Source organism: Bos mutus, chromosome 7 (genome assembly GCF_027580195.1).
Source record: "Bos mutus isolate GX-2022 chromosome 7, NWIPB_WYAK_1.1, whole genome shotgun sequence".
NCBI classification, from domain to species: Eukaryota; Metazoa; Chordata; class Mammalia; order Artiodactyla; family Bovidae; genus Bos; species Bos mutus.
In genome coordinates, this window is record NC_091623.1 from 86,009,825 (window position 1) to 86,028,999 (window position 19,175).

The following is a 19,175-nucleotide window of genomic DNA, read 5'->3' on the forward strand; positions in this document are numbered from 1 at the left end:
TTTTTTAGTTTTATTTTTGGCTTCTCTGGGTCTTCATCGCTACATGTGGGCTTTCTCTAGTTGGGGTGAGTGGAGGCAACTCTAGTTACAGTGTGTAGGCTTCTCTGAAAGCTCAGTTGGTAAAGAATCCACCTGCAGTGTAGGAGATCTGGGTTTGATCCCTGGGTTGGGAAGATCCCCTGGAGAAGGGAAAGGCTATCCACTCCAGTATTCTGGCCTAGAGAATTCATAGACTGTATAGGCCGTGGGGTTGCAAAGAGTCAGACACAACTGAGCGAGTTTCACTTTCCCAGGACTTTAAAAATATGTTTACAAAGCTTGAAAAAATAAATTTGACAATATAAGACATATCTGAAGAAAATTGTGAAACTTACTGGAAAACATTAAAGATGGATTGACTGTGAAATTTATGTAAAGATCAAATAGTAAAGAGTAATCCTTCTGAAAAAGACGAACAGGCTAGGGCATAAGAGATGCCGCTTCTTGAAAGTCTGGTTCCTTCCCATTTCAGGATTTAGTTTTCTTGAGTCTGCTAAGTCAGGTACCACTTAAACAAAATGTTGTAGCTGTCATGTCCTATCTTCTTTTTTTTTTTAAGATACTGTTTATTGATTTATTTGGCTGCACTGGGTCTTAGTTACAGAACATGGAATCTTATAGTTGTGGCATGTGGGGTCTAGTTCCCTGACCAGGTTCAAGCCCTCAGCATTGGGAGCACAGAGTCTTAGCCACTGGACTACCAGGGAAGTCCCCTGTCTTATTTTCTTTGTTGCTTTGAGCAATTTTTTAAAAACCTTGTTAAATTTTACAGGATTTTTCAAGTGAAGAAAGTAAATGTCTGTGGGCAACCACAGTCTTTAACTGAAAATACTGGTATATGTTTTAAAGCCGTAATTTTGGCTACTGGGTGGAGAATAGATTTCAGATTGGACAGGAGCAAAGGCAGTGAAACCTGTTAGGAGACAGTTGAGATAATCCAGGTGAGAGTTGAGAGATCATTTGGACCAGGAGCTCAAGATTTCCACATGCCTTGGGTATAGCAGCCCCTTTCATAGTTATCACATCATCTTTGATTAGAATGAAAATGTGGTCCTGCGTATTCCTGGCAAGACCTTTACCCTCCCCAATTTCCAACCACTCACCACTGTCTACCTTGAAACCATCATTAATAATTTTAATTCTGTGGGTTTTTTTTTTCTTGTTTAGGCCATAAGAATCCTATAACTCCCTGTTTTCTCTGGGACTCTTACACACCGACTTAATTATTTTGTCCCCTTAACAATATTTGCACCTTCATTATTCTTTTTTTATCCTGTAACTCTTACTACCATTTGTTACATAATATTTATCCACCATCATTAGACTGTAAGCTCCATAAAGACAAGTTTTTGTCTATTTTTATTGCTTATTCCAAGCACTTAGAACAATGTCTGGCACATAATGGTTGCTCAATAAAAATGGGTTGAGTAAAGGAAGGAAAACAGTAATAGCAGTGAGGAATACTTTCATTGTTTAGTTTGAAAGTCAAGACTACTGAATTTGTTGATGGATTGGATATGAAATGAGCAAGAGAGACTAGTTACAGATGGCTCCTAGATTTTGGGCATAAAGCTATAAGTTACTAGAGTTGCCATTTCTTCAGAAGGGGAGACTGAGAGGAGCAGATTTTAAGGTGAAATCAATGGTAATATTCCAAGATAACAAGTTTAAAAGTCACTGAATAGATGTTCTCAAAAGTTCTTTGTACTTGTTCTCACCATCCTGTGAATTTTGGAGACTACTCTCACCATGTTTATTTGTAATGTTTTCTCAGGTCATGCGCATTGTGGATAATGTTCGCCCTGACAGACAGACAGTTATGTTTTCAGCTACTTTCCCCAGAGCTATGGAAGCCTTGGCTCGGAGAATCCTGAGTAAACCCATTGAAGTGCAGGTTGGAGGTAGAAGTGTAGTTTGCTCGGATGTGGAGCAACAAGTGGTGGGTACAATCCTTAGGAAACCCCCAAGTCCCCATATGTTTAGGCAGTGTGCCATCCTTTTGGGATCACTGTGATGTAGGCAGGTACTTCCTAAAATTAAATAATATACATCAACTGCAGCTTTGAACATTTTACCAGATATATTTGAATTTCCTATTCCATGGAACTGTTTATAAAGTTTACCACCAGAAGTTGTGGGCTGGTAGATAAAATGTCACGTACCTGTGTTACTTGTTAATAGGATGTGAAGTTAAGAGTCAGAACAGATAATCTGTCCACATTTGTAAGCCTCTTAGTCTTTGAAAGTTAATTTTAATTTTTTGGGCTTAGTGATTTACCAATTAAAGTCAAGATTCTACTACTGTTTCCTAAAGATACAGCAAGATGTCATATATTTGCCAAAAATAAAATGAATATTTTTGTTCATGAAGTGTATTTGGATTTTCAGTCCGTTAATGTTATACAATGTGTTGTTTTCAGATTGTGATTGAAGAAGAAAAGAAATTCTTGAAGCTACTTGAACTTCTAGGTCATTATCAAGAATCAGGATCTGTCATTATATTTGTGGATAAGCAGGAACATGCTGATGGTCTTCTGAAAGATTTAATGAGAGCTTCTTACCCTTGCATGTCTCTTCATGGAGGTAACATTTACTGAAATACCTATAATGGACTTAGGTTGGCCAAGCACTGGACTGTGTATTTCCTTTGTCTCTAACTTAGCACTAATTTTTTTTTCCTTTTTCTTTTTTTAAACTTTTGATTTTGTATTGGAGTCTAGCTGATTAACAAACAATGTTGTGATAGTTTCATGTGAACAGTGAAGGGAATTAGCTATACATATATGTGTATCTGTTGTCCCCCAAACTCCCCTCCCATCCAGGCTGCCACAGAACATTGAGCAGAGGTCCATGTGCTATACGGCAAGTCCGTGGGGATAGTTAGGGAGTTTGCGATTGACATATACACAGGGCTGTATTTAATGTGGATAACTGGCTAGCACTAAATTTTATATCAGTGTCAGTTTTCATTTATGACAGTTCTCTGCGGGTAAGCATTATTATTATTTCCATCTCAGTGATAAAGAAAATAAGCCAGCAATACATTGGTTTGACCAAATTCCATAACCAGTAATCAGCTAAGGAGAAATTGAAAATTTTGATTCATGTTATATTCTTTCCATTGTATCATGCTACCCATTGGCTTTTATGATTAACATTGGAGCTTTAGTTAATTTCTGTGTAATATCTCCATTGTTATATATGCGTGGGACTTAGAACACTAAACACATGGAATAGAGACAGTTGAGTTAAGCCCATTTACCAAGTATTCTGGTAGTATGACTTTGTGACACACCATCCCCGAATTGAGTGGCAAAGGTCATTTACTTTGCTTATGAATCTGCAGTTTGTTTAGGGCTTAGCACACATATCTAGTCTGTCTTCCATGCTGTGTCTACTGGGATGGCTCAGTTGGGGTTCCATTTCCAATTTTCCGTGTTTAGGCAGCTGACAAGTTGTACTGGCTTTTGACAGATATCTCACTCCTATTGGCCAGGAGTCCTGACTTCCACTTGTGAGCCTCTGTGTGAGGCTGCTTGGCCAGAGGGCAAGAATCAGAAGCTGCCAAGACAGTTCAGGAGGATCCTGGGAAGTGGTAGAACTTTTATTTCCACCATGTTCTGTAGGTCAAAATAGTCACTAGACTGGCCCACATTCAAGGAGATGGAGGCACAGACTCCATGTCTTCATGGGAAAATGTCATTCAGTAAGCAGAAGAGAGTGTGGCATAGGACATGCTTACAGTCCCACACCAGGCTTCATGAGGAATGCAGTTAAAGGACTGAGGATATGTATTTGGTTAACTTTTAATGTTTGAAAATGACTCATTTTGCTTTCCTTTTCTTTTTTATTGGCTAAATATACATTACATAAAATTTGCCATTTTATCCATTTTCAAGTGTATAATTCATTGGCATTAAGTAGATTTACAATGTGGTGAAACCATTTCCATTATCTGTTTCCAGAAATTTTTCATCATTTCAAGCAGACACTCTGTATGTATTAAGCAATACTTAATTCCCCAGGCCTCAGTTCAGTTCAGTTCAGTCACTCAGTCGTGTCTGACTCTTTGCGACCCCATGAATCGCAGCACACCAGGCCTCCCTGTCCATCACCAACTCCCAGAGTTCACTCAGACTCACGTCCATCGAGTCAGTGATGCCATCCAGCCATCTCATCCTCTGTCGTAACCTTTTCCTTCTGCCCCCAATCCCTCCCAGCACCAGAGTCTTTGCCAGTGAGTCAGTTGTTCGCATGAGGTGGCCAAAGTACTGGAGTTTCAGCTTTAGCATCATTCCTTCCAAAGAAATCCCAGGGCTGATCTCCTTCAGAATGGACTGGTTGGATCTCCTTGCAGTCCAAGGGACTCTCAAGAGTCTTCTCCAACACCACAGTTCAAAAGCCTCAATTCTTCGGCACTAAGCCTTCTTCACAGTCCAACTCTCACATCCGTACCTGACTACTGGAAAAACCATAGCTTTGACCAGATGGACCTTTGTTGGCAAAGTAATGTCTCTGCTTTTGAATATGCTATCTAGGTTGGTCATAAGTTTCCTTCTAAGGAGTAAGCATCTTTTAATTTCATGGCTGCAGTCACCATCTGCAGTGATTTTGGAGCCCAGAAGAATAAAGTCTGACACTGCTTCCACTGTTTCCCCATCTATTTCCCATGAAGTGATGGGACAGGATGCCATGATCTTCGTTTTCTGAATGTTGAGCTTTAAGCCAACTTTTTCACTCTCCACTTTCACTTTCATCAAGAGGCTTTTGAGTTCCTCTTCACTTTCTGCCACAAGGGTGGTGTCATCTGCATATCTGAGGTGATTGATATTTGTCCTGGTAGTCTTGATTCCAGCTTGTGCTTCTTCCAGTCCAGCGTTTCTCATGGTGTACTCTGGATATAAGTTAAATAAGCAGGGTGACAGTATACAGCCTTGACGTACTCCTTTTCATATTTGGAACCAGTCTGTTGTTCCATGTCCAGTTCTAACTGTTGCTTCCTGACCTGCACACAGGTTTCTTAAGAGGCAGGTCAGGTGCTCTGGTATTCCCATCTCTTTCAGAATTTTCCACAGTTTATTGTGATCCACACAGTCAAAGGCTTTGGCATAGTCAATGAAGCAGAAATAGATGTTTTTCTGGAACTCTCTTGCTTTTTCGTTGATCCAGCGGATGTTGGCAATTTGATCTCTGCTTCCTCTGCCTTTTCTAAAACCAGCTTGAACATCAGGAAGTTCACGGTTGACGTATTGCTGAAGCCTGGCTTGGAAAATTTTGAGCATTGCTTTACTAGCGTGTGAGATGAGTGCAATTGTGCGGTAGTTTGAGCATTCTTTGGCATTGCCTTTCTCTGGGATTGGAATGAAAACTGACCTTTTCCAGTCCGGTATTTGTATATCTTTGGAGAAATGTCTTTCAAGGCCTTTACATATTTTTCATCAGTTTGTTTGGGTTTTTGTTGCTAAGTTGCAGGATTTCATTACATATTCTGGATAGCAGTCCCTTGTCAGATACTTGCATGTATTTTCTCCCATTCTGTGGTTGCCTCTTCACTCTCTGGATTGTGTCCTTTGATGCTTTAGTTTTGAAGTCTATTGTATCAATTTTTTTCTTTTGTTTGTTGCCTGTTCTTTTTGCGTTATATCTAAGAAATCATTGCCAAATCCAGGCTTATGAAAAATTTCCCCTTTGTTTTCTTCTAAGAGGTTTAAAGTTTTAGTTTAAATTTTGGTCTTTGATTCAATTTGAGTTGATTTTTGTATATGGTGTAAGACATGGGTTCATCTTCGTTCTTTTGTGTGGATGTTTGGTTTCCCAGCACCATTTCTTGAAAAGACTATCTTTTCCCTAGTGAATGGCCTTGATACCCTTCTCAAAATCACGTGACCATTTTTTATCTGCAGGTTTATTTCTGGGACTCTAGTTGATTCCATCGATCTGTATGTTTATATTTTGCCAAAGTCACTTCATTTTAATTTTGATCTTTTTGTGTTTACTTTTTTGAAAAATAGATGTTCTTTTTTAGAGTAGTTTTAGGTTCACAGCAAAACTGAGCAGAAACCAGAAAGTTTTCTTTTACCGCTTTCTTCCACAGGCTCCCCTACTATCTGCATCCCACATCACAGTGGTACATTTGTTGTGTTCATGAACTTGCACTGACCCATTTTTGTCACCCAGAGGGATCCCACATGCCACGTGCTTTGCCAAAAAAAGGAAAACGATTCCAACTTGCTTTATTCAGTAGCTCAGTGTCTCCATATTGTTGTTTCTATCCTGAGCATAACTTAGTTATTAGCTTTCTTTGTGACAGCAAAAGGCCTTCTACAGGCTCAGTTGTCACTTCCAGATCTGACAACTTCCAGAGGAAGAAGACTGTTTTCCATATATCTTTTTTCCCCTCCATTTTTATCACCAAAATTTTCAAACACCGAAAATCTGAGAAAACTAGATAGTGAGCACCCTGAAATATCTAATACTAGATTCTACAATTAACATTTTGTTATATTTATTTATCACATCTTTATCCATCTGTCCTATAAACCCTTCAATTTTTCTTAGTTTTTTGGTACATTTTAGAATAAGTTGTATGTCAGCACATTTCACTTCAATATGCATGTTATTAATACTAGTTCAAAAATTTTTGTAACGAAAAAAGTATTAAGTGGACTGTAGCAAAATGTACAGATTCTAAGTATAGCATTTGATGAGTTTTGACAAATGCATGTAAGTTCTGAAATCCAAACCTCTGTTAAAATATAACCTCAGAAATTTCCCTGAGTCCCTGCTCTACTTTTTACATTTTTTCCCCTCAACATATATTAATTTTTCCTGTTTTAGAATTTCAAATAAATGGAGCCGTACATTAGGGACTGTTTCGTGTCAGGCAGCTTTGACCTTCCGCATGCATTTTTGAGATTCATCCATATGGTTGGATGTGTCAGCTCTTCCAGTGTATTGCTCAGTAATACTTTAATATATAAATATGTCATAGTTTTTTTGGTCATTTCTGTTGGACACCCAGGCTATTTCCAGTTATTTAACTATCCAAAGACTACACCATAATGAGATTATAGAACAGTTCCCACACCCCCCAGAACTCTTGTCATATCCCTATACAGGGTAACTCTAAGATTATCTTTCATCTTCTTGTACACAGTCACTGGGAAACACTGATGTTCTCTTAGAACAGTGTTTATAAATGCAATCATATGTTATGTAGCTTTTTGCAATTGGCTTTTTTTTTTTTTTGCTTAGCATGATGGCTTTCAGATCCATTCAGGGTGTTGCATTATTCATTTCTTTTTATTATCTAGTGTGTGGAGGTACCACTCTTTATGTATCTTTTCATCTGTTGAAGGGCATTTAGGTTATTTCCAGTTTTATCTAACTATGAATAGAGCTGCTATTAAATATGCAAGTACAGATTTTTATGTGAACATTCCATTTCTCTGGGGTTGATAACCAGGAATGGCATCGCTGGGTCACATGGTAAGTTGACTTGGGTATTATTCATACTCATTGGGGTTCACCAAGCTTCTAGAATCTGTAAATTTATGTTTTGCATCTAATATGGGAAATTCTTGACTATTATTTCTTGATTGTTTGATTACTTGATTTTTACTGCCCTATTTTCTCCTCTCTTTTTAGGACTCCAATAATGTGTATGTTCAGCTTTTAATACTGTCTCACGTATCATTGATGCTCATTATTGTTGTTCAGTCTTTGTTTTTAAGTCTTTTTTCTCTCTAATTAAGATTAAATAATTTCTTTGACTCTGTCTTCAAGTTCACTGTGTGTTTTTGGCCATCTCTTATCTGCTGTTAGTAAGTCCATTCATTGAATTTTTTAATTCAATTTTTATATTTTTTTAGTTCTAGAATTTCCAGTTGGTTCTCCTTTATATTTTGATTCTCAAATTATATTTCCAAGCCATTCATTATAAGCATGTAAAACTTTTTCTTCCTAAATCACAATTATAATAGTTGCTTTAAAATCTGTGACTATTAATATAATGTCTTGGTTGTTTAAAGTCAATTTCTATTGTCTTTTAATTTTGTTTTAAATTTTTCTGTTTCTTTGTATGTGTAGTAATTTTCGTTTGCATACTGGCCTTTGTGAATGATACCTTGTAGAGCATAAATTATCTTATGTTTTACTTAAAAGTTTTTTATTTTTTTAAATAGAGAATTAACTTGGCTGGACCCATATTTAAAACTTTCTTGTAATGGGTAAGCTCTGAAATCTAAAAGATTTCACCGGGTATTAACTTCTTGTAGCCAGAGCTGGGCTGGTTGACCTCTGCTTCGTGTGTGTATAGTTTAGGTGTCAGATAGTTGGGCAGTGTTTTTATGCACAATTGGATATGCCTACTCTGTTGTTCTTCCTGGGATTTATCCCCTCTTTTGTGGTCCTGAGTTTATTCTAACTTCTTTCTTCTGTTTCTTCTTGTCAGTAAAACCATGCCTTCACTACCTGGGCTTCTCAGGGCATGCTCCCAAACAGAAAGTTTAAAATAAGTAAAATCCTATAAACTTAACCAATGCCATTTCATTCTTTCAGATGTCAACTCTGCTTTTAGTCACTCTCTGGTGCCTTCAGGTAGTTAGTTCTTTATATTTAGAATTCATAGTTGCTGTCCACAGGATGGTTAATCTAATAAGATTTCCCCCTATCTTGGTAGAAATGTATATTTTTTATGTAAGTAAGAAAACTTTTTGCCTATAATCCCCTTCCTGTATTTCTTCTGTCTCTTCAGCCAGAATTGCTTTATTTGCTTATGCCTAATTCATTCATAGGCGTGTGAAGAAGTGAAGTGAATTGAAGTCACTCAGTCATGTCTGACTCTTTGCTACCCCATGGACTGTAACTTACCAGCCTCCTCCATCCATGGGATTTTCCAGGCAAGAATACTGGAGTGGGTTGCTATTTTCTTCTCCAGGAGATTTCCCGGCCCAGGGATTGAAGCTGGGTCTCCTGCATTGTAGGCAGACGCTTTACCATCTCAGCTACCAGGGGAGTCATTCATAGGCATGGGAATGACAAATGGCTCTGAAAATATTGTCCTCCCACCCCTGAGGTCTCTGAGATTTTCAGGGTCTTCATGAGGTCAGAAGTATTTCCATAATAGCCCACCAAGTTACTTGCCTTAAAAGTACACAGGCAACCTGAGCACAGGAAGTTTGAGAAGGGCTCGTTTACCCTAAACATTAACTCACTTCCTGAGACTGAATTAGGCTCATCTTTGGTTTGATATTAGCTCAGTTGGTAAAGAATCCGCCTGCAATATGGGAGATCTGGGTTCGATCCCTGGGTTGGGAAGATCCCCTGGAGAAGGGAAAGTCTGCCCACTCAAGTGTTCTGGCCTGAAGAATTCAGTGAATTGTATAGTCCATGGGGTTGCAAAAAGTTGGACACGACTGAGCGACTTTTCACTTTCACTTTCACATATGTGAATGTTTGTTGGGTGGATAACAAAATTGGGGATATGTTAAAAAGGAAGATGATTGATGGTTGCTGCCAATAATTACTAACTCTGTTGTACATAGGAGATACCTTAATCTAAAGGAGAAGTTTTGGCATTTTTAAATTATAAACTTAATGTATATTATTATTCATTCCATTAATTTTTCTTGTGAGGTTTTAGAGGTAGTATTGAGCTGCTAGTTTTTTTGGCATAAGATCCAAATACTTTCTATCATTCAGTCTTTGAAGAGCACATTCAAAATTTTAGATAATATAAATTAATATTGATAATATTTAGATGTTAAATGTTCTGTATATGTTAAACACAGGTTTTATATGAAATGTTCCAATATTTCTTGCTGCAAAAATGAATTTCAAGGTTTGAGAATTTATTGCATTCCCTTCTCTGATTACTAGAGATTCCCAGGTATCCCATCATAAGGTATATTTGTGGCCTGGACATTTTATTATAGAGCATTTTGATATTTTATGTTCTGCTTTGTCACTCATCCTGAGGCTCTTTGAGTAACAAATTTTGAGAGCATTCCAGTCAGGTCCTTTTTAAGCAGTGCACTGTAAATGATAATCACCTATCTGGTTAGGATGCAGAACCTGATTAAGTAGTTTGCAGTAGAATCTGAGATTCTGCATTTCTAACAAGTTCTCATGTGATGCTGCTCCTTGTCTTTGAACAAAACTGTGAGTAGCAAGGCTCTAAATAACCTGCAGGAGAAGTCAAAAGATCTGAATCCTGTCATTATAGGCTGGGTGTACCTGCCTTTTTTTTTTTCCCCTTTGCCCCCATAACAGTTGTAGGTTAGGGATTCTAAGATTGGGCTTCTACAGTTGTTAGCTTTATGTACAAGAAAGGGAAAAAAAGAAGGGCAGATTTGATCTTGCCATTGAATTTTCTTAGTCTTTTAAAATTTTTATTGAAATACAGTTGTTTTACAATGTTGTGTTTCAAGTGTACAGCAAAATGATTCAGTCGTATATTATACCTATTTGTTTTTAGATTCTTTTCCATTATATGTTATTACGGGGTATTGAGTGTAGTTCTCTGTGCTGTACTGTAGATCCTTGTTGGTTCTCTATTTTACATATAGTAATGTGTATATTTTAATCCCAAACTATCCATACTCCCCCAAGTCTCTGAGCACCCTGCAAATTTTTATTTTCTATATGGTGGTTGTTGACATATGGTCAGTATAAGTTGGATATGTTCTTTACCCTGTGTTTAGCTTCTTTCTCTGAATGTCAGAGAAAATGGAAAATTTAATTTGAATATGTGGTTTTACAACTCTTTAATTCATTTTCAGGCATTGATCAATATGACAGAGATAGCATCATAAATGATTTTAAGAATGGGACCTGCAAACTTCTTGTGGCCACATCTGTTGCTGCCCGAGGCCTCGATGTGAAGCATCTGATTCTTGTTGTAAACTATAGCTGCCCCAACCATTATGAGGATTATGTGCACAGAGCAGGACGGACTGGAAGAGCAGGCAACAAAGTAAAAAGAATTGCTTTTAAAGTTGATTTCCATTATGTTAAAATATAAGTGTTTCTTTAGGACTTTACAGTGTACGTAATAGGAGTTACAGGGAATCTTCAGAGTATGGGGATTAGTTGATGTCATTTATATACATACACATGTCTTAAGTGCTGTTAAAATTATCAGATACCTACCTGTTCTATGTAGGCAGATAGTGTTAACCACTTGTGTCCCCAGAAAGGTATTTTTCCCCACCTAAAAATTTCTGTATATACATTATACATATATGTTCAAGAGCATTCATTACTTTTTTAAGAATATGGGATCATAAAATATACTCAGCCCACACCTATCACCTATCACCCCTGTCTTTAGCCCCATACAAATGTATATTATTTCTTTTTTTGACACCTGTATTCTGTTGAGTATATAGTTTTAACTCATTGGTTTTGAAAGCAGCAGAATATTCCTTTGTTGGAAGCACTGATGGTGATATATTTGGTATTATAACCATGGACATATCTACATACGAAAGCAATAATATTATTAATAGGTTATATTTATGGAGTATTTATTAAATGCCCACCACTGTTTTAAGTGCTCTATGTATATCTTGTTTTATTCTCACAAATTCCCTCTAAGATCAATAATATTACTGCTTTAAACAGATGAAAAAAGTTGAGGCACACTGACAGTATTTGCCAGAGTTACACAGCTCATAAGTAGTGATGGCATTTATTCTTTTAACCTGAGTTATTCTGTGGATTTGGGAGATTTTTTGTGTAGTTAAAATTGTGACCTTTTTGGGTCACATACAGTCTCTGTCACATCCTATGTGTATTTGTCTATCCAACCCTAAAAGATGTAATACCACTTTAGCTCATGGGCTGTGTAAAAGTAGGCTAGGTGTCAAATCTGGTGACTAGGTGAAGTGAAGTGAAGCGAAAGTTGCTCAGTCATGTCTGACTCTTTGCGACCCCATGGACTATACAGTCCATGGAATTCTCCAGGCCGGAATACTGGAGTGGGTAGCCTTTCCCTTGGGGTTGATCCCTGGGTTGGGAAGATCCTCTGGAGAAGGGTAACTAGGTACTCCTGAAATGAAATGTTAAGGCTAGTTTTAAAATTTATAACAGTTCACTGGTAGGATAGAACATTTAATGAAGATGGCAGTCTAATTGTAGTTTGCTTTTCCTCTGCTTACAACTCCAGTCTTTTCTCTTACCTGAACCAAAAAGCTGCTGGGGACACGTGAATTCTTAGGCATTAGAGAATTGCAGGGAATTGATGTAGTTGACTTCATTTTTTATTTGAAAACATATCAGATATACACGTGTATATATTTTTATATCTTTTAATTGGTCTTTAAAGAATATGGGATGCTATATTCTAGGAAGTTAATAGCAGGTTAGCTGGGGTAGAGGGGTACAGTAGGTAGCAGAAGAAAAGAATGCAAGCAAAAAGGGAAAAGATGTGTTAAAATTAATAATTACAATGCAGTTGTACATTTATGTAAAAATCATCAACTTATCTAATTTCCCTTTATGCATAAAGGAGTTAGAAATTTTCTAACTTATTTTTACAATAAATGTTAAACTTAGATATTAAGGAATTTAGTAAGTCTGTATTGTCACCTTTAAAATTCTTTTTAGTGGAGTAGTGGAGTTGTCTTAAAGAGGGTATATTAGGTAACTCAGATTTCATCTTATTTGTTTTCTAAGGAGGATTCATCTTGTAGTGTTTAATAGTACCACTTTTTCATTGTTTACTAGGGCTATGCATACACTTTTATCACAGAAGATCAAGCTCGGTATGCTGGAGACATAATTAAAGCCCTGGAACTGTCAGGGACTGCAGTGCCACCTGATCTAGAGAAACTCTGGAGCGATTTCAAAGATCAACAGAAAGCTGTGAGTTTTTTTTTGTTGTTGTTAATATAACTTTTCTTATTTTTATACAATTCACTGTATTCTAAACCTTGAGTATTAATACCAGTAAATCTTGATAGAATTATTTTCATTTATCTTTTTAGATAGAAAAGGAAAGGAGTGAGAACAAAAATCCTCTCTTCAACTTAGTATTTTTGTAGTGTACATACAGAGCTCTTATTTTTTTCTCACATGCTAAATAAAATGTTTTTGTTACATTATCATACCCCACCTTGAAAACTATTTAATTGCCATAAATTTCTGAACATTAAAGTTTTTTATTATGAAATTAACTTTCTTGTTTTTCCTTGAAAGGAAGGGAAAATAATTAAAAAGAGTAGTGGGTTCTCTGGTAAGGGATTCAAGTTCGATGAAACAGAACAAGCTTTGGCTAATGAGAGAAAGAAGTTACAAAAAGCTGCTCTTGGTCTGCAAGATTCAGATGATGAGGATGCTGCGGTTGATGTAAGTATTGTCCTAAAGCCTTATTCTTACCAGTTGAAGCAATTGTTCGTCTGGTATTGGAAGTCTTACCTTAGGCTTGTTTAGGTAGCAAATTACTGGAAACTTTTTGGTGGGTGTGCTGCTCAAGTTTTTTTTGTGTGTGTTTACAAATGTATTCACATATGCCTGTATTTTTGTATTTTCATAAAAATGAGGTCATACTGCTTTATAATTTTCTTGACAACAATAGTCCTATGTTGAAATCTTCCCTTTTAGGAAATTCACTCTCATGCTGTTTTTTGGCTACATGTTTCATTATATGGATGTTCTACAATATAAGCAATCAAATCCCTATTTTTGAATATTTGGAAACAAATACTTGGAATATATATTTGTTATTATTTGGAGTATACTGTACTTCATTGCACATCCTTGAACACTTAACCTACCACATTTACAGATTAAGTCTTAAGGAAGAGTGTTTAAGTGTATAAATGGAATTGCTCAGTCCAAGGGTATATTCAAATTTGGTCTTAAAACATTGTTAGATTGTTCTCCTGCAAGTTGAGTACCAGCTTGCACTCACACTAATGGTGTGTAAGAGTGCCTGGCTCCCTGTATCTTTAACATCATTGGTACTGATATTGTTTTTAAATACTTCACAATTTGATTATAGAATATCCTTATTAATAATTGTTGTTGTTATTTAGTTGCTAAGTTGTGTCCTACTCTTTTGTGACCCCATGGACTGTAGCACACCAGGCTCCTCTGTCCATGGGATTTCACAGACAGGAACACTGAAGTGGGTTGCCATTTCCTTCACCAGGGGATCTTCCCGCCCCAGGGTTTGATAGTGAACATTTATGGCATGGTACTGTTTTCACGTGCCAAGTGCCTTACAGGGATTATTTCATTGACTTCCTCACAGTAGCCAGAGATACTCAAAGCATTCCCTTTTTATAACTGAGGAGACTGAGGCTTAGAAACAAATAATAACCTTTTCAGATTTGCCTAGCTGTTGAAAGCGCATTTTCTTAGCTTACAGCATTGTTTGTAACCCAGTGAAAAGAGACCCTAAGGACTCAGAAAGTTAAGGGTTTCTTGGAGTATGCTGTGGAACCCTAATCCCAGGAGCTTGAGCTTGAGATGTTTTCATTATAAAATACTTTTGGAAAATCTGCTGGTATATTCCACTATTAATGATATCCTGTCAATGGATATGAAAAGACATTAATAAAATAATTTATTTTAATTATGAATTCTTCCAGCATATTTGATATTTGATCATAGAATTTTTTTTTTTTAATATACTGCATTAAACCTTGGCTCAGAGCACAACTTAAGAATTTAGGAATTTAATCTTTCAGGAAATGACCACACTGTCTGTTAAGCACAGTCAGGAACCAATGTCTCCTATTAATTCTAGGCCTTTTTTTTTTTTTTTTTTTACTAGTATACCATATTGGCTTAAAATTCAGCTAAGTCAATGTATTTAGGTATCTGTTATGGTATAATAGATCAGTCCAAAGCTTAGTGGGTTACAGTAAACATTTATTACCTACTATTCCTGAGGGTTAGGAAATCAGGAACAGTCTAGCCAGGTCTTACTTGGGGTCTCATGAGGTTGCCGTCAAGCCATTGTTCCAGGCTGCAGTTATCAGAAGGCTTCACTGATGCAGGCCCATCTTCTTCCAGAATGGCTCACTGATTTCACTGTTGGTGGGATGCCTCTGTTCTTTACTCTGCATTTGTGTTCTTACAACATGGCAGCTGGCTCCCCAGATTGAGTGATCCAAGAGAGAGCAAAGAAGAATCCTTAGTACCTGTTATGATTAGTCTCTGAAGTTATATACCGGCTTTTCCACTTTATTTTGTCTATTAGAAGCAAGTCAGTTAAGTCCAGCCTACATTTAAGGAGAGGCTCCACCTCATGAAGGGAAGAGTATTGAAGAATTTTTGGCTTTGTTTTTAAAGCCATTTCAGTTTTTTTTGGTTATTTAAACATTTTTTAAAAATCTCATAATAAAACATTAATTTTCTCCCTTTTGTTAAAATATTATTATAATTTTCATTAAAAAATTAGAGCAGTTGTAAAAAGTTTTGTGCTTAATCGCTCATTCATGTCCCACCCTTTGAGACCCCATGGACTGTAGCCTGCCAGGCTCCTCTGTCCATGGGGATTCTCCATCCGGGCAAGAATACTGGAGCAGGTTGCCATGACCTCCTCCAGGGGATCTTCCCAACCCAGGGATTGAACCCAGGTCTCCTGCATTGCAGGCGGATTCTTTACCATCTGAGCCACCAGGGAAGCTCAAATAAGATTCTACCTGAACAGGGACTTGAACTCTGGAACCTTGAACCATCAGGTTAAAAGTCTGATGCTGTCTACCAACTGAACTATCCAGGCTGTCAATAAATTAGAATAATTTATTAAATAAAAAATTAAATTAATTAAAGATTAGAGCAATACTAAAATGAATAAAGTCAAAAGTAAAGTTATCCCTGTTACCTAACACTGTGTGCATTCCCCATTCCTAATTTTATGCATTTGTTTCGGATTTTAATGTCATGTATGCTGTTTAAAAGAGTGTTACTAAATTAAACGTTAGTTTAAAAGTAGTTGATAGCTCAAACACCTTATTAGATAACAAATGCTTTAAAAAGAAGGTGAGTTGTCTGTTTCCATTTCAGTAAAAGTTCTTTCTAAATTAACCAAGTTAATTTTAAACCCTGAAAAAGTTTTATTTGTATTTGGGATTTGAAATATTCGTCTAATTCCTGCATATGAAGGGATTTGCATTCTTTACTTGGTAGTGTAAGTATTCATTTTGGGGCAAAAGACATTTTTAAAAGGAAATGCTATAGCTCATGAGATACAAGTGGCTAAGCTGAGGATTACGCGGTGGCAGTAGGACTCACATGACTCCTGGAGAGCCAGGATTGTCAGCATTGTTCTTGATTTCATGGGGAAACCCACCTTCATGCCTTTCCTTCCTGGGTTCAAAGAAATAAAACAATAAAGGTTTTTCTCCCTGATTCTCTTACTCAGTTTTTTTTTGTAAACCCAATTGCGTTTTTGGAGTTGAAAAGAATTTTAGGAGCCCTGCCTTGAGAACGTGTATCATTCCCTGGTAACCATTGGCTGTATTTTTAGTTGTCCACTGATCTTGAGTTATTGCCCTTTTTCCAGCCTCTTTGATTGCAGTGTACATAATTTGGCCTCAAGGCCTGGGCCCCAGAGCAACTTGGCTGCATCCAATTGGCTGCTCTGTCTTGACAGTTCGTGTATTTTCTGGACTACTCAGGAGTCTGCTGAAGTGGTTCTTGCAGCACTGTGTCTCTGTTTCTTTCTTTCCTTCCTCCCTCCCCTTCCCCCCTGTCCTCCCCTCACCTCTCCCCTACTTACACCTCCCCTCCTTCTCACCCTCTCTAAATTGGTATTTTAATTAGATTTTTACTAATGCTTTTTTTCTTGTTTAGATTGATGAGCAAATTGAAAGCATGTTTAATTCAAAGAAGAGAGTGAAGGATATGGCGGCTCCTGGAACATCTAGTGTTCCTGCTCCCACTGCAGGAAATGCTGAGAAACTGGAAATTGCCAAGAGATTGGCTCTTAGAATCAATGCTCAGAAGAATTTGGGCATTGAGTCTCAGGTATTAAGTAATTCGTTCCGAGTCTTAGTACTTTTTGTAAGTTATTTGATTTAAATGCTTTTTAAATTATATCAGCACAGTGAACAAGAAGTTGTTTTAGATTTTGAGGTAATAAGCGTTTAACATTTGAATACAGAATTCTCTAATTATTCACCTTGGTTGATTTCTCTAGCATGGTTAACTGAGGTCTTAATGCCTATTCTGGAAGGCCTGTTAACCATAGATAATTTTATAGAATAGTATTCTGAGTGACCTTACCAAAATCCTAAAGAAAGAACTCTCTTTTTCTTTCTTACTCTGTTTACTGGTGGGTTATTGAGCAAACAAACAATGCTGTGGAAGTACAGACACCCAGTTATATAACTCAAACTAACACGCGTTTAGACAATGGGAAACCGTTAAATATTTTACTTGCCTTCTTTCTCTTGGGAGTTTTTTGGCTAACTTCATTTTTTTTGTAGTTGATTTACAATGTTGCGTTAGTTTCTGTTGTACAACCAAGTGATTCAGTTACACATATACACACACACATACATGTATTCTTTTCTTTTTTTTTTAACCTTTTATTTTCTACTGGGATATAGCCAGTTAACAAACAATGTTATGATAGTCTCAGGTGAACAGCAAAGGGATTCAGCCATATATATGCATGTATCCATTCTCCCCCAGATTTCCCTTCCATCCAGGCTGCCACATAACATTGAGCTGAATGTGCTTTACAGCATGTCCTTGTTGGCTATCCATTTTAAATATAGCAGTGTGTACATGTCAATCCCAGACTCCTAACTATCCATTCTCCCCTTACCCCCTGCAACTATAAGTTCATTCTCAGAAGTCTGTGAGTCTGTTTCTGTTGTATAAGTTCGTTCGTTTGCATCTTTTCTTTTTAGATTCCACATTAAGGGATATCATGGTATTTCTCCTCTGTCTGACTGACTTCCTCAACGTGACACTCTAGGTCCATCCATGTTGCTGCAGATTGCATTATTCCATTCTTTTTAATGGCTGAGTAATATTCCATTGTACATATGTACCACATCTTCTTTATCCATTCCTCTCTTGATGGACAGTTAGGTTACTTCCATGTCTTGGCTATTGTAAAATGCACTGCAGTGAACATTGGGGTGCATGTATCTTTTCTGGTCATGTTTTTCTCTGGAAATATGCCTAGGAGTGGGATTGTAGGGTTATGGTAGCTATGTTTTTAGTTTTTTAAGGAACCTCCATACTGTTCTTCATAGTGGCTGCACCAGTTTACATTTGGACCAACAGTGTAGGAGGGTTCCCTTCTCCCACATTTTGTTTAACTCTCTCCAGCATTTTGTTTAACTTACTTTTTAATCAAGGTTAAATTTTCATAGCATTCCCAAAGAACAGTTGGTTAATGTTGACAGTGTTTTTAAGATTTTGAGTGGTTGAGGACCTGCATGGCCCTGTGTCCAGTAGTTGTGTACAGGTTCAGGTCTGTAGTGCCCGAGTGGAATGACCAAGCTAGAGGCCAGTGGACTGACCTGATGAGGCAGCCACAGTCAAGGCTCAGAGCCTTGGGTCTTTGAATCTTTTTTAACCAGTGAATTACTATGAGGTGTTTACTCAAGCCTGTGCCTCTTGTGAAAACAGAGATGCAGCACTTCACCCTAATATTCTCTTGTATTATTGTTACTGGTAACTCTTGTGAAATCATATGGCTGTAACTTTTCACTGTTGTTTAAGTACATAGTAAAATTAATTTCTTTTTTTTTATTGTTTTAAATTTTATTTTATTTTTAAACTTTACAAATTGTATTAGTTTTGCCAAATATCAAAATGAATCTGCCACAGGTATACATGTGTTCCCCATCCTGAACCCTCCTCCCTCCTCCCTCCCCATACCATCCCTCTGGGTCGTCCCAGTGCACTAGCCCCAAGCATCCAGTATCGTGCATCGAAATTAATTTCAAATGTAAAAAAAGAGTATGTTGTATAAAGACATTTACTATAATTTATAGAATCTTGGGTTTGTCCATGAGGGGAAGAGGAGTTCAGTGGTAGTAGTAGGCAAACATACTGATTCAGAGGAAACCCATAGTAGCCACAAGGTATGTAAATGATTTTAGACATATTATACTATATTTGATATCAAGAGTTACCTAATGATCTATGGTTCAGTAGAA

General features: G+C 37.1%; 1 protein-coding gene across 2 annotated transcripts in view; it reads left to right on the forward strand.

Annotated features, from left to right (window-relative positions):
• DDX46 (DEAD-box helicase 46) overlaps window positions 1-19,175 on the forward strand; it is a 55,541-nt gene that overhangs the window by 25,494 nt on the left and 10,872 nt on the right. Inside the window, exons 14-19 of one of the 2 annotated variants that reach the window (XM_005890404.3) lie at window positions 1,814-1,978; window positions 2,460-2,622; window positions 10,821-11,014; window positions 12,769-12,906; window positions 13,240-13,389; window positions 16,849-17,022. In XM_005890404.3, coding sequence (XP_005890466.1) covers window positions 1,814-1,978; window positions 2,460-2,622; window positions 10,821-11,014; window positions 12,769-12,906; window positions 13,240-13,389; window positions 16,849-17,022 — 984 coding nt within the window. Of the gene's footprint in view, window positions 1-1,813; window positions 1,979-2,459; window positions 2,623-10,820; window positions 11,015-12,768; window positions 12,907-13,239; window positions 13,390-16,848; window positions 17,026-19,175 lie in introns of both variants that reach the window. The other variant, XM_070374364.1, reaches the window with a different exon arrangement.